Genomic DNA, 26,709 nt, shown 5'->3' with positions numbered 1-26,709 from the left:
AGCTCCTTTCTTCTCAGTGCACTAGATTTCATTGTTGCCCAAAGCCTAGCAATGAAATGGCTTTTTGTTTGGCCCCCGAATAGCAGTTCAGGACTTGGACCATATTTGGAAGGATAAGCTACCTAATTCGCATGCTATTCAAAACGATTCTTAGGTGTATATGTTACACGCCTTGCACATAATTTTTTTGCAATACATAGGTAGGGGTCCAGCCTAACCCCAGCATTATTGCCTATCGAAAAACAAAAAGTTTGATGACTTCCAACGGATTGCATTTGTTTCTTCCACTATAATTTTTGGACAATAACAATTTTTATGAATACGCTGGATTTTTTTGTTGTTGTTGCATACATATAAAAGATCTTTTTCTTATAAGACACTTGTGCCATCTTTTCATTTCCTTTTAATCGTTTCTTGGCTAGAGAGCAGCCTGTTAATGGTGCATGCTGTGCAACCAGGGAAAGGAAAGCAGTAAAAAGACCTGCATTTTCGACAGAGAGCTGTGATACAACACTCCAGTATTAAAAGTTGAACACAAAATAAGAGTTGTCACTATCACAAATTTACTGGTCTTTGCTCATGAGCAACTGTGAATGACACGAGTTCAAAACCCACAGGGGGTTTTGGTACTAGTGTTTTCTTTGTCGCAGCAATAACATTTACATATATAGGTCTTCAACAGTGCGAATCATGAATAGACTCCAACCTTTAAACGATCAAACCGAATAGATGGTGAAAGAATGTTAAACTAGCACTAATTTATGCATCTAAAACTCTAAACATTAAAGTCGAGAACTATGAATATCAGATCCTGAAAAATATACAGAGAAAAAGCTAGACTGAGCTGAAATCAGCAAACCTAATTGGTTGCAGAAATCTGAATTCCACCTGATAGCCATGACAATCACAACAATCTGTGAAGACTGCATTTGCTTGTTTGAACTTCTAAAACTGAAATTAACATACAAACCACTCAACGTACAAGAAACAACAGGATAGTTGATAAATAGAAGCACAGATATACAAAAGAGAGATTTCCAAAACCGCTGGAAGAAGCACATAACAGACTTTGGACTAACAAATAAGAAATGTACTGGACAATTGACGATCTCTGAGGCTTTTATTACATCCGCCTTCCGTAGCACAATGAATCACCTTAGGTCAGACTAATTTACAGGACATGGAAACTCAGAGGCAAAGAATCGATCTTTCTCACAAAAAATAGGGTACCCCTGTCCTTGGCCCTTTCATTGCATTGTTTTCTTCTGTCTCTGTGAAGAACTTTACCTCTCTCTCCTGGATATTCCAAAATAAAGCACAAATTAAAAAAGAAAAGTACAATGATAGAAATTTTAGAAATTGATAAAAACAAATGCCAAAATTTTAAGATGATTATCATGCTTTTATAGCATTATACTCTAAATTTGAACATACACAATTAAACATTGCAGCCATGTCCCTGTCTGACATAGCTTCCATATCATTATACCCATGTGTCCATATTGTATTCAGCCAAGTGAGGTCTAGTCCGAACCAAAAGGGAATCACTATATATATGAGAGACAGAAGTGATTAAAGAAATTATGTCTGAATCAATGTTAAAATCAGTTCGCTAAGTGAATCAATTTCTTGAAAAAAAAAAAACCTAAGAATCAAATCAAATCGATTGTAAATTAACTTTTTACCATCAGATGACTCATGTCATTCAACAATAGAAAATATTAAACAATTTTTTAACCCCCTTAAAAAACATTTAAAAAATGAATTGAATCGGCCCCTTTTGAATCACCATTGGACTGATTCAATCTGAATTCGGCGATTCGGACCGATTTTAACATTGGTGCAGATGAGAAAAGATTATGAAAGACAAGAAAAAAACGAACAGGGCTATGTGGGTGTTTTCACAAATCTCACCCCATAGATATGTTCAGATGGTTGATTTGCTAGGAATCCATAATTGGAAAATGTTTATTGAACAAAAAATTATGTTTTATCAAGCCTCAAATATTTCTGAAAATTTTTGGAGAATTCATTTTTAAAGACTATAAAAACCTGCCTACATGTCAGAATCGGATGATCCAAGAACAATTCCCATAAAATCAAACATGTAGATACATCCCCATGATCAGATTTCCAAAGAAAAGAAAAGAAAAAAAGCTGAAAACCCCCATTTGATGGCTGTTTGCATCTTAAGGGCGTAGGCAGCCTCTCTCTCTCTCTCTCTCTCTCTCTCTCTATATATATATATATATATATATATATATATATATATATATATATATATATATATAGTCACTAGAATATGAGAACTAGAAATATGAGCATTTCTAACACTTTTTTTTGCAAATCCAACCATGTGGATGTGCTTGGCATGGTGAATTTTCTAGGAATCAACCATTGGATCGTGTGCTTTCGATGAAAAAGATGCAATTTTTGAATACTTGAATATTTATGAAGATTATGAGATATTGATTTTAAAGCCTTAAAAAAAATCTAGTTTATGCATCAAAATTGGATGATTCACGAGCAGGTTCTTATAAAACCAAGCATGTAGATCATATCCGTACGGTTATATTCAAGAGAAAATAACAAAAAATCCATAAAAATCGCAGTTCACGCATTAGTTCACACACACACACACACACACACACACACACACACACACACACACACACACACACACCTGTTACAAAATTCAGTGCCTCATTTAAGCCACCAAAATCCAACGGTCCTGTAGTAGAAACTATGAGCAAAGTTAAACTAGGGTTTTGAAGGTAAAGAATACCATGTTTTCGTTAAAGCTCAAGATCGAGGCTACATTTCCACAGCGGTAACAGTAATTTGGAGCGGACCACACCTGCAAAACCAAGGTGAGCTCAGAATAATGACAGGCCAAGCCAGTCCCAAGACTAGGATATTGAATTCCAAGGATTACTCACCGTTACCAGGCCCTTGTCTTGAAACATGTACTTGAGACCCTCCTGGACCAGTTGGTGTGCCCGACATACCAGATCCAGATTGTTTATATGATTAAACTACCAAAACAAAGCAATGTTCATACAGCTTTAGCTCTTAGAATAAACATCAACATTAATCTCATTGACCAAACAAATGCTCATAGATACCTCTGATGTAACCCTCGACCCAAAAAGCCACCCTGCACCCCGTGGACTAACAGCCCAAGTTTCAATCTCTTCCGGGTCACTCCACATCAGATCACAGAAGGGTCCTTCATGTGGGATTTCACAATTTCTTTCAATGACCCTAATCTGAAAAAGGCATTTTAAGATTTTTCAAATCATTATATCCAAGGAAATCCCAACAAATAACTCCAAAAAAAAAAAACACCCATACAACATAAAAAAGATGTCCATAAGGACAGGGTGAATGAAACAGATACAAAATCAAAAGTAATTCCAAGGTTTCAAATTGTCTAATACCTTAGATGACAAAAGTGCTAGTCGGCGCCTAGGCAGATGACCCCAAAAAGGATAAGTCAGGGCCTAGGCAGGACTAGTCGACCTAGGTGGGACCAAGAAAACAAAAACATCAAGAAAAGCATAAACATTACAATAAATAGTTAAATTTAGTAACAAAGATATGATTGTAATTATGAATTAAGCATATGTGTGTAATTCAGTGTAAAATATCGTAAAATTCATAAAATTGCATAGCATTAAACATAAAGCATATCTATATCGTACAATATATATATATACACACACACACACACACCCCTCCCCCCCCCCCAACACACACACACACACATATAGGAAAGAAGAAAAGAAAGAAAGAAAGAACAAGAAAAAGATCAGAGAAAAAAAAGAGTTTGGGGCAGGAGGAAGAAAAAAAATAAAAGGAAAAAAGATAATGACAACCATGTCCCCATGGCTTAGGCGGGGACAGCCTAGGGGAAGCCTAAGCAGGAAAACAAGGCCTTACCGCCTACACCCATAAGCCTAAATGGTAGCCCTGCGCTCAGTCCACCTGCCTGGGCACTGCTTTTGACAACTAAGTCTAATACAAACATGTGCTGATTTTTTCAACACTGATTTTACACTAGCACATATGTAAAATCTGTTTAGACTTTAGATGCTAAAAAGCAAGGGAATTTCAAGTAGATCAGTTATAACATAATCTCAGTAACACATTAATCATCCCAATGTGATGGCACTACACCACTAAAACAAGTCATCAATTTACTTGGACTATGAAAGATGGAACAAAGAATAACCTGATCTATTGTTCGAATGTCTGGAGAGAGACCGCCATGCACACAAAGAACCTAAAATGGTAAAAAAATTATAAATGAATAACAAGCGAGCTCAAACAAAGCTGCTATCTTCAAAGAAGCTAACTTCCTGAACTGCTAAGATATGCATGGGTGAAAGGAATTACAGTTCCATCAATAATTGCTGATAAGGTCAGGTAATCAAAGACATCTGTGCAATACCGCCATGCATTTGCATTGCCATATTTCCTCTGGCACTCATCATAAAAACCATAGACCTAATGACATGACACAAGAGAAAACATATTAGGAAAAACTAGTAGATGTAAATTTGCAGCATATTAAGAGCATGTGGACAAGCTTTGGTACATTTTATCAAATAAAGGACCCCCAGGTACAACTTCTATACCACTGTAGAATGCTAGAACCAATTCAATCAAAGCTTAAGAAACAAACACACGCAGTTTTCCAAACATCAGTGCACCAAAAACTTTCTCTTTGGGTTTATCATCGATTTATGAAGAATTTTTTAGTGTACTATTATTTTGGTCCTTATTTGGAGGCTTGGAGCATTCAATACAACCGTCTTTATCAAAGGAGAGAGTTCTGTCATAAACATTTTATTCGAGTTTTTATAATTAAAAATAGTTGAGGAATCAACCTCAACTTAGATCACAAGCTTATCCAGATGAGCATTTGTCAGACCATACAAGTGACCATAAAGTTACATATTCAGCCACCATCAAGTGTGACACAAACAATGAAAGACTTTCATTTATCTCATTATTTCCATGCATTACTCAAATCTATAGTGCCAAAGTAAATGTGAAAATGGGGCCTAATGTTGTAATGTGGTAGTGAATTTCCTCCAAACGCCTTATTCACCTTTTCTCATCAAAAATATTTCACAAGACCTCCCCTTGCTTTTCTATCTATTCCAATGTCTAGACTACTTATTACAGTACCATAGAATTAAGAAGCCTAATCACAAAAAGAGTAAGAATCATCAGAGACAACCTCTTCTGCTGCGCATTTTTGTTTCTTCAAGAAGATGCAGCTTCCATCCTGCCCTTAGTCTGTGATGCCACTAGTCCCTTAATCTTTTATTCATTATAATGTATGACGGCCATGCTCAGTTGAAATGCCTTCAAAAAGTTACTGCAGTACTTTATTCTAGTTGCATACAGTTGATTTCCATGCATCTTGCTTCTATTGTAAAAAAAGAGAATCTTTGACAAACTTGGTGAAATCAAGCTTTTTGTGACATTTACAACTGAGGAGAACTTAATGCATTATCATTCAAGGCAAGAATTTTCATACACAAGGATTCTAAATTGGTCTAGAAGGAAAAGAGGCATTTCAAGGAAGCATCTTCATCAATTATGCGTAAAAGCAGGATTCCCTGCCTTAAACACATTTATACTTTGTCCTAACATTGTAACATATTAGTTTCACCAAACATGTAATTTGCACGAACAAAGACGATTTAAGATGCAAAAGACAAAGGAAACAATATGAGAAACATGCATGCCTAAGAAAGAGAACAGAAAACGAGGGGCAGTAACCTCATAGCAAACAGCATTAACATAAAGAATATGCTCTTTAAACCATAAATATTATAAGCTACAATCTAATAAGATCAGAACTAGGAGGTACCATGGTGATATTGATAATACCTGAGTCAGTTGCCTGCTTTCGTGATTCCCACGTAAAAGGGTAATGTTTGCAGGATATCTGATGACAATTTCAGCCAATCAACAAGGCAAAGTGTATGGTATTTTAAAAGAAGCAACAGTATTAGAAGCATGCAATTGAGCATATTATACAGGGTTAATATTTGGTACTAACAAAGGCATGGAACTGTTGAGCTGGAAAGTGTAGGTACCAGCTGCATCAACTTGATCTGACCACATAGATAAGTTCAACATGGTTTGTTTGTCAAGGATAAAACCATGGGTCATGTTTTTCTGGCGTATGAACATGATTTTTGAGTCATGAAGTTTTGGTAAATTTTGGGCGGTTGATTTTTGAAACCCTTAAAAAGATTTTTTTGATATGTCACAAATCACATGATTAAAAGCTCATTTCCTACTAAACAAACCATGTAGATCAAAAATCTCATCACTTCAAATTATAAAGTCTAAGCTACCCAACCATGAATCTAGGTTTAAGAGGAAGAAAGAAGGAGAGGGAGAGAGAGAGAAGGGAGGGAGCATTCCACAATGTCCATGATGGCATGACCAAAATGGAAATTTCTCATAAATTGATAGTTTTGATGTTTTCCTCGAAAAACACTTAAATTCTGCTTCATTTATAACTTCAACGGCAAGAGAATTTTCCTTTTCTGAAAGGAAAGTAAGCTTTAATAGAGAAAAGCAAGGCAACAAGAAGTCACCATACTATGGAGCAAAGAAAAGAAAGGGAAGAAAGTAAAATACCGCACTATGACAAACAATAAAGAGAATTCCAGTGCAAGGGTCTCATAGTTGTCCAAATTCTCCTCATCCCCAATCCATTCCAAGTCCAAATTCCCCCATTTCTCTCTTTCACTAAACAGGATCCCTTTTGCTATGCCCTAATGAATCTTACTGTAACTCTTTCCAAGTCCTCAAAATCCCTCTTATTTTTTTTCCTAAGCAAGTGGTCCCCACCATTTCGAAAAGTACTCATATTTATGCCCTTTATTTCTATCCAATAGAGGTAAAACACAACCTGCTGGTACATACCTATCAGGTCAATGTTACCCACTCCAGGTCAAGTTGGACACCTTCCCAAGGAAGAGAAAACTCAAAAGATGTGCATAGATAAGTCTTTTGAACAAGCACTGTTTCTTCATGGCTTCACTATGCCATGGCACCTTCCAAGAAGATAAATGCCATGACTTGGCCCTCTACCTACGAGTGCAAAAGGATTAGAGTTTGGCTAGATGTCTATCCAAATGTGACACTTTATTTCTAGATATGGATCCATTAAGGCTCAAATATATGTTGGGATTGGAATCATATCCCTGGATATGAATCCATTAAGTTCGAATATACATTTGAAATGGATTTGGATTTTCTTAATTAGATTATATTTAGATTCCGATCAATATCTTATGTTGGATCTATGTTTGTATTCAGAGAAAATCTTATTCTTTTGAAACTCGTTTGATATCAGAGCCACTACAAAATCTTACATTTTTATCATCTTTTTTTGCATTAAGTTTTAGTTTTGGTAAGTGAGCTTTGTCCTGAAGTGTCAGCAAGTCGTGCCTCGTACTCCATAGCAATCTCCTTCACTGGTAAGGCTATTTAATACTTTTAATTAAGCATTGAATATCATAGGCATGTTTGTTCTCATGATTAATTCTCTTATAGTGTGCATTAAGAATCTTGATGTAATTGTATAAAAGATTTTTTTCGGGATCAACCCCAAGGGGATAAAATCGGTAAGGGTCTAATTTTGTGCGAAAAATATGTGCATTGTAGATGTCGTATTCACGCAGAGGTGCTTCGTCCTCCACTGGTGCTCCCGCGAACTGGCAGGAGTAGAGGGATTTCATGATGAAAGTTATTCACACCTTGACCGAGACCATGATGGCACAAGCGACGCAAACAGCACAGGCCATGCAGACGGCACAGGCTGCGTAGGCAACTGCGCGTGACCCTCCTGTTGAGGTTGTTTCAAACACAAACGATGTTTCCTTCGAGAGGTTCCTGAAGTTGGATCCGCCAACTTTTTCAGGAAAGGTCAACCCAGAGGCAGCCGAGAGCTGGGTCGAGGAGACTGAGTGTACGATTGACGTCCTACCAGTCCTCAAGGATAGAAAGACCGCTTTTGGCATATACCGTCTGAAGGGCGATGCCAAGAAGTGGTGGGACACCCTACGAAGAGTGAAGTTCGCCGACATGGACGTGATTCCCTGAGAGGTGTTCATGGAGGAGTTTTTGGACGCTTATTTTCCCTCTTACGCCGATGAGCAGATGAAGCAGAGGTTCCTCGACTTGACTGAGGGTAACATGAGTCTAGTGGACTACACCACTAGATTCCGGAGTCTCGAGAGGTACTGTCTGAACCTCTTCAAGAATGAGAAGGAGAGGGCGATGAAGTATGTACGCGGGCTGAAGGACGGACTCCAAGTACGGGTGTTGGGAGGTCGACCCACTACATTGGCGGAGGCGATTGAGACTGCGACAGTCCTGAACGAGGAATGGGAGAGGTTCAGGGGCGACTCGCAGAAGAAAGGCAACAATGGAGGTAGTTCGGCTAGTGGTGCGAGGAAGAACCCACCCGCAGGTGGAAAGGAGCAGGGAGGCAAGAGGCAGCAGACCCAGAAGGGACCTCAGCAAGGGAAGGCTCAATCAATGTGTTGTAGGTGCAACAAAAGCCATCGTCCAGGTTTTTGCTCGATGTTCAAGGTTTTTTTTTCCAATGCCAGCAACCCGGACACATTGCTCCTTACTGTCCGAACAAGTCAGCGGTTCAGAGAGAACAACAGCAACAACAACCACAACAACAACAGTGGAGGCATCAAAAGCAGCAGGGTCAGCGAATGACCAACGGGAGAGTCTATGCTGTTACGACTACCACACAGGGAGATCAGACTAATCTGATCGAAGGTATCGTCTTAGTTACCGATCATTAGCGTTTGATATTTGATGATTGGGGCTACTCACTTATTCGGTACGTTCTAATTTCAAGGACAAAATTTTTTTAAGGGGGTAGGGATGTAATAACCTTATTTTTCGATAATTATTTGATTTTTTTATAATGCGTAATTTGTTTGATTTGGGCCTGAGATCCGTGTTTAGGATCCAAGATCTACAATGGAACTATATATACATATACATATAAGATTATATGTATATATATAAGAAAAGAAAATTTTCTATAAAATAAATGAAACTGCATGAGGACCCACAGTTGGATCCATTTGGATCCGACCTGCGGATCCATTTCGCAAAGATGTTGCGGATCTAGACCGCGCCTGGATCCCAGATCTTAGATCCGGCCCGTGCCCTGTGAAACGAACAAAAAAAAGGGGGTTATAAGGTTCAGTCGCTACAGGGCTGAACCCGATAATGGGAGGATGAGGGAAGGCGTTAGGGTTCAAAACCCTAACGCTATCAGGGGGAGTGCGAGGCCACCAGAGTGAAAGGGGGGGGGGGGGGAACCCATCCCCTCCTTCCTTTTTGGGGGCCACCATGCTATTTAGGGGGGCTCTCCCGAACCCCTTTCTCCCTTTCTCATTCTCCTTCCCCTCTCTCTGCCTCTCATGCGACGCACAAAGCTCCTCCTCTCTGCCCATCCCGCTCCTGTCTCTGTCGGCGACCCCGACCTCAAGCAATCGCAGCCACAGGCGTACCAGGGAGGCCGACGATCGCACCGGTGACCTCTGGGCGACGACACCTCTCTCTCTCTCCATGTTAAAATATGTGTACTCGTACACATATATGTATGTTGAAATATAATCCTTAAATGTACATATATATTTATATATATATATATATAAAGATACGTATACATATATATGTATACGTATCTCTATTTGTATATATATAAATATATATATTTTCTCTTCCTAAAATACCCTAAAGGGTATTATTGTAATTTGTCATTTTACGCATATTCCAATTGGAATATACATTGTAATATTTCTTTTATTTTCTGTTTTTTATTTTCTGTTTTTCGTACCATATTGGGGGCCTCCCAATAGAGACGTTGGGAGCCCCCAACGGTCACAAATGTGACCGTTGGGGGCTCTCCAACGTCTCCTTTGGGAGCCCCCAAGGTGGTCCCTTTGAGAGTGTATAAATAGGGGCTCTCCCCTTTGTATTTACTACTCCTTTGAAGGAGCCTTTGCTCCATGTAATGGGTGTTACACCCTTCCTCTTTTCAATAATATCAACTTATGCCTTATAGGCATTTTTGCCCCTTTGTGGGTTTATGTGTTAGCACATTATGTGCTTGTGTTTTCCCCTTTAGTGGGTATATTCGCACTTCATGTGCATGTGTATTGGTTCATTATTGAACCTAATATATTCAAAGTTGTTTCCTTACACTCCCTCCCACGCCGGCCTCTCTCTTTCTCCCTCGTTTTCTCGCTCTCCCTCTTGATCGCCCCTTCACGACAAAAGATCGGTGGCCGGCAAATCCCCTTCCCGCAATGACAACAACCCCCAAGCGTCAATTTGAGGTACGAGTCTCCTCTCTTGATTTCAAATGAGAAATCGCGTATAGGTGGGATTTCCATGTATGTTTTAGATGGAAATCCATTGGAAAAGGGGTAGATCTCTAGGTCTACTCTAGAAAACATAACAGGGTTCTCGTGACAGTAGCAGAAGGGGGGGGGGGGGTCGGATTTCTGCATTGAAGAGGGTTTTCGATTTCGGCTAAAAGGGGGCTTTCGATTTTTATTTAAGGAGAGGCTGTGAGGGCTGGCGGAAACCTCAAATCGCTCGATTTGGGGATTCCAACTGCCAAGGATCGATTGAAAAAAAAAAAGGCGGGTGGGGGGAGGTGTGGGAACACCTATGTTATGCGTAATCGAATTAGAATGTTCAGAACTTCGATTTTTTAGTATCTGTATATGTTCTTTGATACGCAGCCTGTCTGATTAGTTCCGGTAGATGAATGACGATGAATGGGTTGCCTGCTGTATATTTCTGGAAATTTCATGCAAAAGAGTTGTTGATATGTATGCCTGTTTGTGCACATGTAATTGTACACTTCACCTTGCGCAATTGGGCAAATTTACACCCTTTATGAGAGTATAACCGGACTCAATCAAATCAATTAACCAACCTCTGTCTCTTCATAGGGTTCGGATAAATCCAAATAGAACATATTGCAATGTTTGAGTTCCTGTTTTTTTGTCTAATGATAGTTTTTGATTATCTGATGGAAATGCATGATTAGGTCCTGTGCATATTCATTGGCCTATGCATGGTTGATATTGCAATATGCTGTTTAATATGTTGTTCAATATGCCGTAGCATATTAAGAGTAGCGCTAGCTGAATACGACATTACATTGAAGAAGCCTACTTGTAATTGATGCCTATACATTGTTGTACTTTTCCCATGCTATTTTGGCTCTCAATTTGCTAAATTATGAAAAGAACATTTACAAATTGCAACTTTTTATAAGCATCGCAAACAGGTTAACCTATGGTACAGTTTACTGCTACACTAAGGTATTTTGATATTTAAAAAGTTTCATGTTCCTTTGTCATGAGAGAGAGAGGTGCAGCAAAGTGTGTGTGGTGTGTGTGTGTGTGTGTGTGTGTGTGTGAAGAGTGCACCTTGTAAATTGGTTTCAGTTACTGATCATGATGTCTGCTTGTTCTGAATACTCAGAACCATGTTATGTTATCTTTCATGATGAAGAATGGGGAGTGTCGGTCCATGATGATAAGAAGTTACTTGAATTGCTATCCCTGTTAGGAGCACTGGCTGAACTTACATGGCCAGCTATCCTTTGAAAAAGGCATATATTTTGGGAAGTGTTTGCTGGTTTTGACCCAACTGTGGTTGCCAAACTGAGTGAGAAAAAGGTCACAGCACCAGGAAGCATTGGCAGCTTCCTGTTATCGGAATTAAAGCTCCGTTCCATAATTGAAAATGCTAGGCAAATACTGAAGGTTGTTGAAGTGTTTGGGAGTTACTAAGTGTATGCATTTTCAGTGGAACACATGCCGAAAATAGGACTGCCTTGTTCATATGTCTAGCTTGACATGACAATGTTTTAGTATTATGTTAGTTCTAGTTGTTTGCAATGCACCTGCACACGTGAAATTTATGTGGGTTTGCGTGTAGGCAGTTGCATGATTGTTCACATGTGGGAGATTGCATCACGTGCACTTGTCATAAGTGTATGAATTGCATAAAAGCATATGCATAAATGACCACACTTAATATACACATGGGATAGCATATACATGCATATGGATGTTATATTCCATGCACATTTTAATTGGTTAAATTAGTATATATGAATGTACATTTGAAAAACATGTGACCTTATTTCATATGTGGCATGTGGTTATGGTTTTTGCTTATGGTGCATCGATGATCGAAATGGATCATTATGGGCCGGTGGGCCTCGAGCTGTAGTTTGTTCTTTTATTTATTCTAAATGCATCGCAAAAATCACATTAATATTTTTTGCAATGCATTGCACTGTTTTACGTGTTTTCACGGGTGGGAGTCACGTGATGGCCCTCGCAGGAGTAGATGTGAGTTGTTGCCTTTGTTGCATGCTGAATTTGCATATTAAAGAAATGGGATAATAATAATCTAATAAAAATAAAAGAATTGTGTAATACACTTTTTAAGATGTCTCGGCGAGAGTACCGGACTCTTGGAGCTGCAGTTTTGGGGAAACCGTGAGGATACAAAAACTCCGTGTGTGTTGTTGTTGCCCATGAACTCGATATTAAGGTTCTTCTCCTGTCCACGGTTTTAGGGAGAATCCGTCACTTTGCATGGAGGTGGTGTATTAGACACAACTGTTGTTTTGGTATACCAAGAAAAGTGACACTTGTGGATAGGTGGTCTCTGGTGTCCCCGACATTAGATGGGTGGTCTAATATTCCGAAGGTTGTTTCGATCGAGGGCTAAGTTTAAAACTCAGTAATAAAATACAAATTGTGTGCTAAGCTACCCTGAAAACCTACCTTGGCCTCGAAGATTTTACCCGTTTGGTGTATCCGCGGGCAACGGTAATTAAAAAAGGAACTTAAATTGTATGCATTTAATAAGGATGTATATGAAAAATGAAAACTTTAAGAAAAGATAATAAAGTGTTCATGCATTGCACATAAATCATGCATATTTCTGCTATGCATTAGATCATGTAGATTTACTTATTCCCTTAACTGTTAAATATTGGTGAATGTATAATTTGTTCCCTAAAGCATGTTAAATGTCTTACTTAGTTAAATTGTGATCTTTGATATTGCTTAAATGTTCTTTCATGCTTAATAAATGCTCCATGTTGCATGAATGCTTACTTGAATTATGTAATTGTCATAATTGCATTCCTCTGAATTATTGCATGAAATCTTATATGTATTGTTTATGCTCATTTATTTCATTAGAGAGATTCGTACGCAAAATTCTTTAGATTTCTGAGACCCACTTTTTATGGTTTTCGCAGCCGCAGAAGATCAGTGAAGCGACTAGCTTCTGATAGCGCTACGAGTGTCACACTTTTACTGGACAGTTCATAGAGGAACAACATGGCTCAGTTTTTTCTTTACTTTTACTTTACATTCAATTGTTTATGCACTCTGAATTTTCTTATGCAATTGTCTCGAGAACTATCATTAATTATTCAATAAAAGTTTGGTTTGGTTTGGTTTGGTATAGATGATAAATGTAAGATCCCTTGTGGTTGGTTGGGTTATTCAATGTGAGTGAAACTGTAAAGGCCCCGTGTCTCTGAAAATGTTTCCGCAATTATTTAAAAAAAATTGTATGCGTTTTCAAATTATCGATTTCATATTCATAAGTGTTTTTTATTTTTCCCATGTTATTGTTTGTGAAATATGCTTATGAATATTCAGTTTCAAATTATGGTATTTTCAGCATGCTGATAATATGATTCTTTTTTGTTTGGCCGACCCATGTTCATGATTTCAGCGAGCATGTTGTCCATGTGTGTATAGGTCTGGCCAACTCATGTACATGGTTTTATTCATGTACATGGATCAGATGGTTATTTATGGTCTGGTCGACACATGTACATGATTATGATCATGTACATGGATCAACCAGCATGCTGATTACCTGATTATTTCAGGTCTGGCCAACCCATATACATGATTATAATCATGTACATGGATCAACCAACATGTTGATTACCTAATTATTTTATATCTGGTTGACCCATGTACATAAATCATCCAGCATGTTTAATACAGATTTATTTCAGGTATAGCCGACCAATGTACATGAATGTGATCATATACATGGATCAGCCAACATGTTGTTAACACGTATATTTCAGCTTGGCTGGCCCATGTATATGACATGCACATTGAACAACCCAACTATTGGCTTGATAATTTATGACCAGTCATAATAAGTTAATTTTCTGAGTGATCGATCCATGTACATGAACAGTCTAATTGGTGTTATGCTTATCTATGAATCGGACCAGCACAACGATATGTTTTGTTTTGCCGATTGGTGTACATGATTTGAGTATGTACATAAACCTGATTGGCTCTTGAAAATTTCCTGCATAGCAAATTTGAGTACATGAAGATGGTCATGTACATATTTATGATTAAAATATGTATTTTATGAGTTGATACATAAATTTGATCCTAAACTGATTAGTTTGTAATTGTGCATATCATACGCATGAATCTGAAAATAATTTGTTTGCATGACTATGATATATGCATGTTTGGTTGATTATATACATTGAATTGATCATGAATAGTATGGTCTGCAAACATCTATTTGCATGCGTATGTACTTGGCTAGATGTGCATTAATTTTTTGTATTTTGAATGTGCATTGTGAACTTATTTGGAAACTGTGTGAATCTTATTTGAGATATATTGGTGGTAAGATGTGAACCACTGCGGGACGTGTAGGCCAAGAGCATGTGTTGCACCAACTGTGGTTGATTTTATTTATACATTGCGAAATTTATTTCTGAAAATTATTGGTTTTCCAAATTTAATTACATTGTCAAATTGTGAGGGTCAGGGCCCAAAATTTGTTGACTTTGCATATTGATTTGCAAAACGGTTCTTGTGTAAAAAACTTAAGAGCAAACTGTGTAATTAATCTTTTCATTGATGTCCCTTTCACAGTGTGAGAATCTTGGATGACGGTCATGGGGACCGTGAAGATACTAAAACTCTGTGTGTGATTGTACCCTTGAACACGAAATAATGCTTCACTTATCGGCAATGGTTTTAGAGAGATTCAGTCACTTTGTCTAAGGGTGGTGTTGTTGACTCGATTGTAGCTATTGGTATAACAAGAAAGTGGTATCATTAGAGGTTTGATGTCACGACATTAGATGTTGATTTCTAATGTTCTGATAAGATGGTGTTGATTCCTAAGGAATAAGTGTGGAATCCAGTAAATAAAATATAAATTATGTATTAAGCTATAACAGAGAACCTAATTTGAACTTCGGAAATTTGTGCCTGTTTCGAGTATCCAAAGGTTTAAGAAAAAATGAAAATTAAACTTGTGTGCATTTAATAGAAACATGCATGCAAAAGAAACTAATAAATAACTTAATAAATTATTCATGCATGTGTATTGAATCATACAACTTTTACTGTTCAGTATTAGTTCATGCATTTATGCATATTTGGTTTTGCACGATATTTGATTTTACATGATAAGTGGTTGAATGCTTGAATGGTAAGTTGATTGTGGTAAGATATTATTTGTGATATTCCTCTAAAATTTATGCATGAATTTGTTTATGTTATTTCCTTTAATGTTTGAATTTTTAAAGGAATTCGTATAAGGACTTTGATTCTTACCCATTTTCTTAAAATTGTTTTAGAGACACAGATGCTCAATGATGCCTTAGACTAGTTGGCTGGAGAGTGCGAAACTTGTGACCGGTGTATGGTGTTTGGGTTCTGATAGGATCACTTGAATTGATATAGATGATTTTTATGTCTTGGATATTTAACTTTTTGATAAACTAATAAAGTTTGATTTATTCTTCGATTGATTCAATGCACGGTATGGTTTGTGGTTTCGTAATATTAAATTTGTGATGTGCCCCAGATCCTTGGGAGTGTTTCTGCAATTGTTTTAAAAAAAAATCCACTATTTTTATGAGGGTCAGTTAGGGTCGTTTAAGTGCATCTGCTTTTATATAACTTATTTATTTACTGATAAAAAATACTGCCTTAATCTATGATGCCACAAACATATTTTTGTTGACGACAGTGAACCAACAATAAATCAAGTTTCTTTTTACATAGATTATGCTACAACAATAACATCCATAATATACTAATAATTGATCCTTCAGAAAAAGTGAATGATGTATAAGAACACATGTTATCAAATGTTTAAATACAATTGCATATAAAAGACATACCAAGACACTTAAGCACTAGGATCCAGATTCGACATTAGCTTTTCTTCATCCAAATTTGAACTCGATTAGGCAATATTAGATCAGGTGGGATTCAATAATGATTACATATGAACAGAATCCGACCTGTTTATGTTCCTACTTTGAAGTGTCAAGGGCCTCTAAGCACATATAGAGCATTATAAAAGCCACAATATGAAGAAAAAAAGAAGGGCATGAGAGAGGGAACTTTCAAGTTCCATGGCCTTTTGTGGACATACAAGTTCACCACAAACATATCCTAACAAATTCAGAAATAACACAGTGGTTTCATTCATTAATAAGCACCACCATGGGCACTCTAATAAATTTATGGAATAAATAATACACTTACTCGCCACAAGGGCTCTACACACCTGCTAGGTGTGTTGGCTTAAGGTGTTCAAGTTGAAGAATATTGAGAGTTCGATATCCAGGCATGTGTCCCTTGCCACCAGGCTAAAGCCAATGGGAAACTAACTCCAGTGGGAGGGGGAGAGTACTCTTGAAGTTCTACACTCGCCAAAACAAAACCACAATCCCGTGGCACCTCTCAACCTATAATGGGACATCCAAACCAAAATGTGGTGTTTCTCCCCATTATCCAGTGTTAAAAACATGCCTCAAGGCGAGGGCCCTTGTGCCTTGAGGCGCAGCCAAAAAGCGTATATCTCCTGAGGCATGCGCCTCATACACCTTGAGGCGTACGCCTCATGGCGAGGTGTGCTCCTTTAATTAATGGGTCAAATGGGGCTTCTCTCTCTCTCTCTCTCTCTCTCTCTCTCTCTCTCTCTCTCTCTCTCTCTCTCTCTCTCTCTCTCTGCCGAAAGGGAAAAGGAGGACCAGAGTTGAGTCATCGCCTCTCTCGTCTCTCCCTCTCTCACTGCGAGAAGGACCCCGCCAACCCGAAGTACGCATCTTTCTCTTTCCCTTTTCTTTTTTTTCGGTTATTTTTTCTCCTCTTCTGAGCTCTCTCCCACCACTCCCTTTGTTTTTCTTCTTTGTTTTCCTTCCTTTTTTCTTTTTTCTATTTTCAGTTTTACATATATATATATATATATATATATATATATTGTGTTTGGACAGGTGTATATTACATATATATTATATAATTCATTTTTTTCTTTTAATCCTATTATGCTATGTAGTTTTTTTCACATCTATATAATTTGTTTCTAAGTCATATAATTAGTTTCTCAATCATATGATCAATTTCTCAGTAATATATGTTATATATTTAATTAATTATATAAATATGTATATATTTGTGTGGAAAACAGATATGCATACACGTTAAGACGTTATATTTTGTTGTCAATCATGTTATGATGTGTAGCTTTTTTCACAACTATATAATTTGCTTCTAAGTCATATAATTAGTTTCTCTATCATATAATCAGTTTTTCAGTTATATAATCAGTTTTTTTGTTATAAATATGTTATATATTTAACTAATTATATAAATTTGTGTGTATTTGTATGAAAACAGATATACATACATGGTAGGACGTTATATTTTATTGTCAATCCTGTTATGTGTAGTTTTTTTCACAACTATATAATGTGTTTATAAGTTATATAATTAGTTTCTCAATTATATAATTAGTTTCTTAGTTATATAATCAGTTTCTTATATAATCAGTTTCTCAGTTATATACTATGTCACAGGGATTCGGCTAGCAGGGTGCCGCACCCGCGTCGACGTGATGCGACACGTGTGTGGTCAACCCAACCCTGGGTGCGGTCAATGCACCCAAGGTAATTTTGGTCCAATTTTTCGAACTTAAAAAAAATTGCCAAGAATTTTTTTTTTAATATATGTCACAGGGATTCTCCAACTAGGTGCCGCACCCGATGCGGTCAACCTGGCCCTGGGTGCAGTCAAAGCACCCAAGGTCATTTATGTCCAATTTTTAGAATATATATATATATATATATATATATATATATTTTTGCCGCACCCCCGCACCCAGGTTTTTTGGAAGTGCCGCATCCCCGCACCCGCACCCATGTGACATAGGTTATATATATGTTATATATTTAATTAATTATATAAATTTGAGTGTATTTGTGTAGAAAACAAATATACATATACGTTAGGACGTTATATTTTGTTGTCAATCCTATTATTTTGTATACTTTTTTTCACAGTTATATAATTTGTTTCTAAGTTATATAATTAGTTTCTCAATTGTACAATTAGTTTCTTAATTATATAATTATTTTCTCAGTTATATAATTTGTTTCAACATGGAATTTTTGGTGGATGTTTAATTGGAATTCTTGTGTAATATATGTTGATTCTTATTGAACATGAATATGAATTCATTGGATTATATAAAGCATTGACTCGCTTTTTTAACTCTTTGAATTTTTATAAATTCTTGTGTTAATATATATTTTTTCTTATATGCATTTTTGCAATTGAACAATGAGAAGAGATGTATAATGGAATCATTGAACTAAAGTTTCAAATCTCACTAAAGATATCAAACTCATAGGACATGTAATTTGCAATTATTGTCATAAAGAGACTATTTGAGACTTTTACAATATGAAACATCACTTAACTGGTACAAAACATGGTGTAAGCTTGTGCCAAGTGATTTTACTTGATGTGAAAAGGTTTTTTCAGAATCATCTAAAAGATCAGAAGGAAAGGAAATAAGACGAACAAAGTTGAGAGGAGTGTTTATTTTGTATCATCAGCAAGGGATAATGTGATTGTCAATGGATCAAGTAGTGTTGCAAAAACAAGCTCAACTGGTCCCATGGACCAATTTGTGAACAAAGAAGCACGACAAACCACAATAAACACAGAATTCAAAAGAGATGAGGGAAAAAATGTATGTCATGCCATTGTGAGCTTTTTTTATTCTAATGCCCCATCATTTAATCTTTACAAACATTTCATATTTTGATCCAATGGTAGAAGCTATTGCAAATTATGAGCGAGAGTTCAAATCACCTTCTTATTACAAGATCAGAACATGGATTTTGAATGATGAGGTAGACTGTACTTACAAAATTTTAAGAGAGTTCAAAAAGGAATAGCCAGAAGTTGGTTGCACCATTATGATGGATGGTTGGATAAATGAAAAGAGAAGAAACTTAATTAATTTTCATGTAAACAACCCATCAGGGACAATATTTTTTAAGTCTGTTGACATCAACGACATAAAAAAAACTGTTGCAAATTTGTGTAAGTTGTTAAAGAAGTTTGTGCAATTCATTACTGATAATGCACTAAATTATGTGACAGTTGAGAATATGTTAACAACAGAAAAAATATTGTTTTGGGACACCATCAGCGCATTGCTTGGATCTGATGTTAGAAGATATTAAAAATATATCAATTTTTAAAGATACAGTAGTAAAGACAAAAAAATTTATAAGATATATCTATAGTCATGCATGGATATTAAATTTGATAAGAAAGTTCACAAAGAAAACTTTTACGTTTAGCTGTCACCCGGTTTGCCACATCATATCTCACGCTTCATAGCATTCGATGTTACAAGAAAGAATTGAAGTCGATATTTTTGTTTTCAAATTTTAAATCTAATTATTATAAAAAAAATTGATGCTAAAAACATTGCTTATATCGTTTTGAACGATCATAAGTTTTGAAATGTCATATCATATGCAATTAAAGTTATGTTGCTTCTCGTGAAAGTGTTGCGATTAGTAGATGTGGATGAGTCTGCTATGAAATTTTTGTACGAGACAATGGATAGGGCAAAAGAGAAAATTGCTTGGAATCTTGATAATGTTGAAAGAAAATATAAACATATTTAGGACATCATTGACATACGATTAGACTTGCAACTCCATAAGCCTTTGCATGCAGCAACTGCCTATTATTTAAATCATTAATTTCATTATGTTGACAACTTTAACCCGAATGAAAAAGTTACGAGTGTTTTTTATGATTGTGTTGAAAATTTGGCTTCTGATGCAAATGTTCAATTGAAAATTACAACACAAATCGATGCATTTAAAAAGGCAAAGAGGTTGTTTGGTGGAGAGGGAGTCGTTACAACAAGGAAAATAAAAAGTCCTGGTAAGTTTGCACTTATGTTGTTATTTGTTAATATTATATTTATGTTTTATTTTTTTGTTAATTGTAACATTCTTAATGTTTTTATCGTTTTTTTATTGTTTTATTCGAATCCAGTTGATCGGTGGAGTTCATTTGGGCACGAAAATCCTGAATTGATGAATTTTGCAATTCGAGTTTTAAGTTTAACGTGTAGTACATCGGAGGAATTGGAGTACCTTATCATTGGTCTGTGTCTTTGTATTTTGTTTTTGAAATACATTTGTATGAGTTTAATTATTTTATAATTGATATCAATTATTTGGAATTATAGGTGCATACAAAACGGAAGAATAGACTTGAACAAGAGAAGATGAATAAATTGGTTTTTGTCAAGTACAATATGAAGTTAAGGGAGAGAAATACGAGGAAGACTACCAAAGACCCTATATGTCCAGATCACATAAACTCAAATGATGAGTGGATTGTGGAGAAGGAAGATTCAATGTTGCCTAATGATCCCAATTGGTTAGAAGATTCATGGTTGGACCCGAATTCCGACATAAACACCATTGAGTATGTGCCTATTGAAAAGTCACTAAACATCATGATTCACAAAGTGGTTATAGGCAAGATAGGTCTTCAAGAGCTCTAAGTAAAGTTATATTCCATTTACCTTACTATGAATATAAATATTTTTTAAATCATATACAATAAGTATTTAATATATGATTTTTTATTGAAAGAAAAAGAAAAGCAAAAGAAGTGACTGAGGATATGAAGAAAGAATGTGCAGATGATGAAGAGGCAGAGAAAGAGGATGAAGGACAACCTATTTATATGGATTTCTTAGATGATGACATTGAAGGCTTGGATATTGATGATGACGAGACACAAGAAAAGCCTAGGCCCAAATTCATATCATAGGTTCTTTATTTGCACTTGTGAATGTTGTACCACTCTCATTTTGGAGAGTTTTGGATAAATACATTAGCATTTGGTCGTTAAAGCTAATATGTATTTTCTGATGATGATATGATGTTGAGAAATTTGATTATTAGAGATTTTGTTACTTAATTTTTTATTGAATGTTTGTATTTTGTTTCTTAGATACTTACATAGATCAAGTTGTTGCATCAATGTTACTTTTACATGTTAAGCTCATATTTTTTGGTATTTATTTGAGATTTTCTATTTCTTATTGGTTTTTGCTTCATCAATAAAGCATTTTTTATTTATTTATATTTTTAGATATTTTTTAAATTTTTTTTTAAGTTTTCAAAAAAAATTGAGGCTTGCGCTTTACGCCTCACCTCAACTTTTGGTGGAGCACTTCGCTACGCCTCAATGCTTTTCACAACATTGCCATTATCAAATTAATAAGAATAATAAAAGCAATAATAACAATAATAATACGTTTAATAGTTTTACTTTGGGAACATAAATCTCTTTTAATGTGGGTTTTCACAAAAAGATTGAAGTGGCCAGGACATCACCATGCCATGTTTGAATTATTAGTGGTACAAATTTGTGGTGAATTTGTCGATGTCTATAAAAACCATGATGTTAACAACTCCCTCAACCACTACTTTTCTCCAACCCATTCGAACACACGAAAACAAAAACACAACAGGTTCGACAATATAATAAAGTATTATCAAGTCATCGGGTTACACTTCAAATCAAAGTGTCGAAGACATGGAGCATCCATGGTATCCAACTGTTTGTGTTAGAAAAATGGTAAATGACATTTGTAGACCCTTCGTGGTTGCTATCAACTATGTCACATGGATGCAGATGCGGGTGCAAGACATGATGCGAATACGCTCTGATACAATAATTTTCAAAAAATTAGGACATGGGGACACGGTCGTACACATGCATAGATGTAAATATGTGTGTGGGTGTATAAAACAACAATTTTAAATCACTACAATTAGGAACATCAAAAAATGAAACTAAGCTGAAATTGAAATGTAATGTAACTGATGACAAATTTTGAAAGAAAAATAACTCAAGTAAATATGAAATAAGTAAATAAGATTATAAAAGAAAATAGAGAAAGTAAATGGCACAATGTTGACTGTGCATGAAACTGGTTTGACTAAGTTGTTGAAGTGTTCGAGTGTCAGGCCGTGTCAGTACGGGATACACATGCTAAGTGAAGTGTCCATGTGACATAGGTTATCAATAGCCACTGTGTCCAATGCCAACACACCAGGCCCTTGATGTCTCAAGGTAACATAGGATGTAATAAACTTCGCAAAGTTTCTATCCAAATGGTTATATTCTAGCAAAACAAAATTCAGATTCAGCAGAGCTTTTCCTTTTTTTGGAGGCCTAGTTTGGACAACTTAGTGGATCTCCCAAAAGCAAGTAACCACTGGACTGGTGCTGGTTCTGAGTGTTGAATTTTATCAGCTCTAATGGACGACACTCAGTCCAATCTTCTGTTAATATTCTCCAGTATCATAGAGCTAATAGGAAGAAACACTTTTGTCCAATATGTCAAAAGCACTTCATCCCAAAATTGATAAATGTCTACATGTGGTGAACGCATGTGCTGTCATAAAGCTTCGTCTTCCATCTCATGACACAGCTTGCATCAAATTTGGTCAAATTATACAGGTCTCATGAACTTGATAATAGTAACTGATTGAGTTGAAGAGTATGAAATTTTGGCTTCTCTTTCAGGTGAGAGGTGAAAAACCTCACAAAACAAGATTATAATTATAACATCTGCCATTAAATCTGAAGTGCATAGGATATTTAAAACTAGAAAACCAATACATTTTTTTTGCATCCATTTGCCGGATAAAGTAGTACATTTCACAAAACCATAATTGATCAGATCAAACTGCAGACTGCTTTGTAATCAACATTGATGCAATTAAAAACTGATCAACCTGATTAAATTTAAAATTTTATATTCTATTAAACAAGTTTATGTATGAAATTATTATTTAATGACAAATGACCAAATATTTTTCTTAAGCAGCTAAAATGGAATGCTAAAATGTGCTTATACAAAACATAAGTATGATGTAATGTTTAACTATCTAATATCAAATGCTTGAATAAAAAATTGGTTGAAAGTAACGAAATTGAGATTGAAAAGTGACAAATTTTACAGAATCAGTCAACAACTAACAGAATCAGAATGAAGAACTTGTACACATCCAATATAAAACTATGGCAAAAGTGAGTGACCTGGAAACAATGCAAGCAGCTCAAGCTGGTAAACACATCCTCAAATGTTATGGGTAGCCCAAAAGATCAAAATATAGCAGTGTAAAGAGTTTGATAATATCTTTTTTCCTACCAAGATAATGAGTCTACCAACTAAACTAAACATATTAAAAAACACATGATAATACCATGACTCCTATAGCCGGAAGAAAACGAATATCAAACTGATAGACAATTGAAAGCACATAATAGTAATTGATAAAATACTATGAAGAGATGCACGTCAGCATTCATAACATCATCCTGACATGAGCAAAGTTTTAAAGCACTTTAACTGATAAAAATAAGACAGAAAACTGGAAGTACAGGCTTGTTCAAATCTAATGTCCTTCAAATCTCTTAAGCTTCACATAATAAAACAATGAAGTAATCAAAAGAAAGACAGTCAAGAAATTCAAGTAATTACCAATCCAAAGTATGGAGCATACCTTGCTTTAAGAAGCAAAAGAATAGTGAAGACCTCAAGACTGTTGTACCCACGATCAACAAAATCCCCCTGTTTATTTTGTAAAGCCCCTGACATTATTATTTGAATGGAAGATGCATAGGAGGGATGGAGGTTACAGTGCTAGAAAAACAAGATTTTGTCTCTTAGATTGTTAGACAAAAACTAGTACATTATGACTTTTACCATAAAGATATAATTGGTCTCTGGTACATGGCCTCCTGTTTGAAAAAGCTTCATAAGATCATGAAACTGCCCATGGATGTCACCACAGACGGTTACTGGACTATTAACAGGCTGCACATTTGATTCCTCGATCAGAATCTCCTTCACCTGGACAGTAAAGTACCCAAAAAAAAGATTAAAAAAATGAAAAGATAATATAGGTGTCTCATAAAGAAAATAACTGATTCACGTATGCAACAAAAAAAATCATTTCCAATACATTAGTAAAAATTGCAATAAGCATCCAAAATTCTGGCGGAAGAAAACAAATGCAACCCATCTGAAGTCATCAAAATTTAAAAATACATAAGCATGGGAATGATTGGCATATCCATTCCCAGTCAATGGTGCAAAGGAAACTATGGAAATTCCCTTCTTCATCCAAACCATATTTATTAGAATTTATCACCAAGCCCAGGACATCATATCCCATGGCCACAGGCCCTACAAAATTCGGTGTTGCATAACATTGGTATGATGCAAATTAATTCAGCAAGACCCTACTACTCATGCCCATGTATGCCCAAGCCCTTCAATATTTACCATTCCTCGTCAATGTCCACCACATAACGAACCCTTCTCCAATAATTATCACTTGCCTATGTTGACGAAGCGCAAACCAAAAAGAAGCAAGATAAAATAAAATAAAATCTCAGTTATTTAATTTCTAAGTATATCCAACCCCTAGTAATAAAATAATGAGCAGCACAAGAACATATACCACAGAGCAAATATGTGAGCAATTGCAATAACTAGCAACTATCTTCAAAAATAGCATGGGCTTTTTCATATTTTATTTGTTATTCCATCTGTCATGGATGCTGTTTTGCTCCTATACATGCGTGCATGCAATGCATCACATAATCATCACACGTGCACATGCACAGACACATACCCACACAAAATATATAGCATGATCATCTGTTAACAGTACTAAAGTACAGATAGATAAATTGACTTGAAAACAATGTGGCTGTTTTGTATGCAGCAATGTAGCAAACAAGGAAGTTGCTGCAGAAAAAGCTCATATTCATCACAATGAACGTTCATGTCTTGTTTTGACTTTTTTTTAGGGCGAACTATATTTTTGTTCATAGAAAAATCCAGCAAATTCTTTGTTATTCTCATTTCAATGAATTAGAAACTACTACTAAGTTGATGGAACTATCCACGCAAGTCATTCACTGTCCCATTTCAGCTTCTCAAAGACCTTGTTGGAAAGAGTCCCTCGAGAAGGAGGTTACATTAATTTAAACAAGTAGGAAATGCTCTAGTAACCTTCAAATTCAGCACTAACCAATCATCTATTTACAGCAGAAAACAGAAACTGCATAAACGGATAATCATCTACAGGGGCTTTAAAACTAGCATTGAAAACTACAATTTTCCATTCTGCAGACATAATTGCTCAAATCAAATGATATCAAACATCTCACTCGCACATGGTACTTGAAGAAAACAGCCAAAGTATCACTTCTGTGATACCAAAGACGAAAGAAGAAGAACCTGTCCCCTATTCATATGCAATTTCGAAAAAAAAAATGTTATGCAACTTAGGATAAAATAAGGAAACAATACTACTATGCACGCAAAAAGCAACCACAACCATGCCACTGAAAAGGCCTCGACCGCAAACAGATAATACATAAAAAAGTAAAAAAACCATTCCCCCCTCACCTGAGGCGCAACCCAAAATAAATTTCCCAGGTCCCCTAGAAAGATAAAACAGTTCACTGCAAGAAGGAATTCTTGACAGCTAACACACAAAACCAACAGCCCCTCCATGAAACACGAAAGCGAAACTTCCCATAACCTCCAAAAGAAGGGGAAAAAGAAAAAAAAAGGTGATCGTCCGAAAAAACTATAAAGCAGAACCCATTTTTACCCACCAAAAACAGCGCAGCGAACTTAAATACAAAAACTAAGCATCATAACATAGTAATCAGCGTATTATCATGCTGAGCATATCTGAAGACAACAAAAAGCCAGAAAAAAAAATTACATCAGCAGCAGCCATCCAAGGAGAAGAAATTTCCAGTCAATCGATAGAGCTGCAGTGCCTTAACCGAATGATACCATATTCGAATCCTACCATGGGCTTGTTCATCAAAAAAGGGAATCCAGACTCAGATTAGGTCAAAAAAGAGGCGCGTTTCCCAGTACTCCACGGAACCAAAACGCGAAAAAATATTGCATGCCCTAAAATAATGCAGGAGGAGAAACGAAAAAAGAGACGTACGTATTCGCAGAGGAGCTGGAGCTCATCCTCCATGAGGTGCTGACCCTCCTTCACCTTGTGAACCCAGAGATCCAGATCCATCGCCAGCCCTAGATCTCCCCTTCCTCCTTTTCCCTCTTCCGACTTCTTTTTCTTTCTCTTCGGTTGTTGTTTTATGTGGAGGGGGGGGGAGACGAAGGTTCTGTGGTGTT

At 36.2% G+C, this 26,709-nt stretch overlaps 1 protein-coding gene across 2 annotated transcripts; it reads right to left on the bottom strand.

Moving 5' to 3' along the window:
• Positions 1-928: 928 nt before the first annotated feature.
• Positions 929-26,709, bottom strand: LOC149837606 (phytochrome-associated serine/threonine-protein phosphatase). 2 transcript variants are annotated; one of them, XM_090006143.1, is made up of 10 exons: positions 26,519-26,709; positions 24,241-24,387; positions 24,038-24,105; positions 5,908-5,965; positions 4,399-4,509; positions 4,235-4,285; positions 3,126-3,269; positions 2,940-3,035; positions 2,786-2,857; positions 929-1,296 (listed from the first exon to the last, which is right to left on the bottom strand). In XM_090006143.1, exons 1-10 carry the CDS (start codon positions 26,597-26,599, stop codon positions 1,213-1,215), a joined length of 912 nt encoding a protein of 303 aa, XP_089862269.1. In that variant the 5' UTR covers positions 26,600-26,709; the 3' UTR covers positions 929-1,212. The 2 variants fall into 2 exon arrangements, 1 of the variants encoding a protein (XP_089862269.1); XR_016431913.1 differs by having other exon boundaries at positions 1,161-1,296; positions 2,684-2,857.

The sequence above is a fragment of the Nuphar pumila genome, chromosome 5, assembly GCF_984573655.1.
Source record: "Nuphar pumila chromosome 5, dmNupPumi1.hap1.1, whole genome shotgun sequence".
In the NCBI taxonomy this organism is placed as follows: domain Eukaryota; kingdom Viridiplantae; phylum Streptophyta; class Magnoliopsida; order Nymphaeales; family Nymphaeaceae; genus Nuphar; species Nuphar pumila.
The sequence above is the reverse complement of the archived record's forward strand: the minus strand, read 5'-3'. Positions and strand labels throughout refer to the sequence as shown.

Coding starts and splice junctions, on each gene's coding strand:
- LOC149837606 (XM_090006143.1), bottom strand. CDS start 26,599: ATGGATCTGGATCTCTGGGTTCACAAGGTGAAGGAGGGTCAGCACCTC. Junction 4,286..4,398: donor CAGCAATTATTGATGGAACT/GTAATTCCTTTC, acceptor TTACCATTTTAG/GTTCTTTGTGTGCATGGCGG. Junction 2,858..2,939: donor AAGACAAGGGCCTGGTAACG/GTGAGTAATCCT, acceptor TTGGTTTTGCAG/GTGTGGTCCGCTCCAAATTA.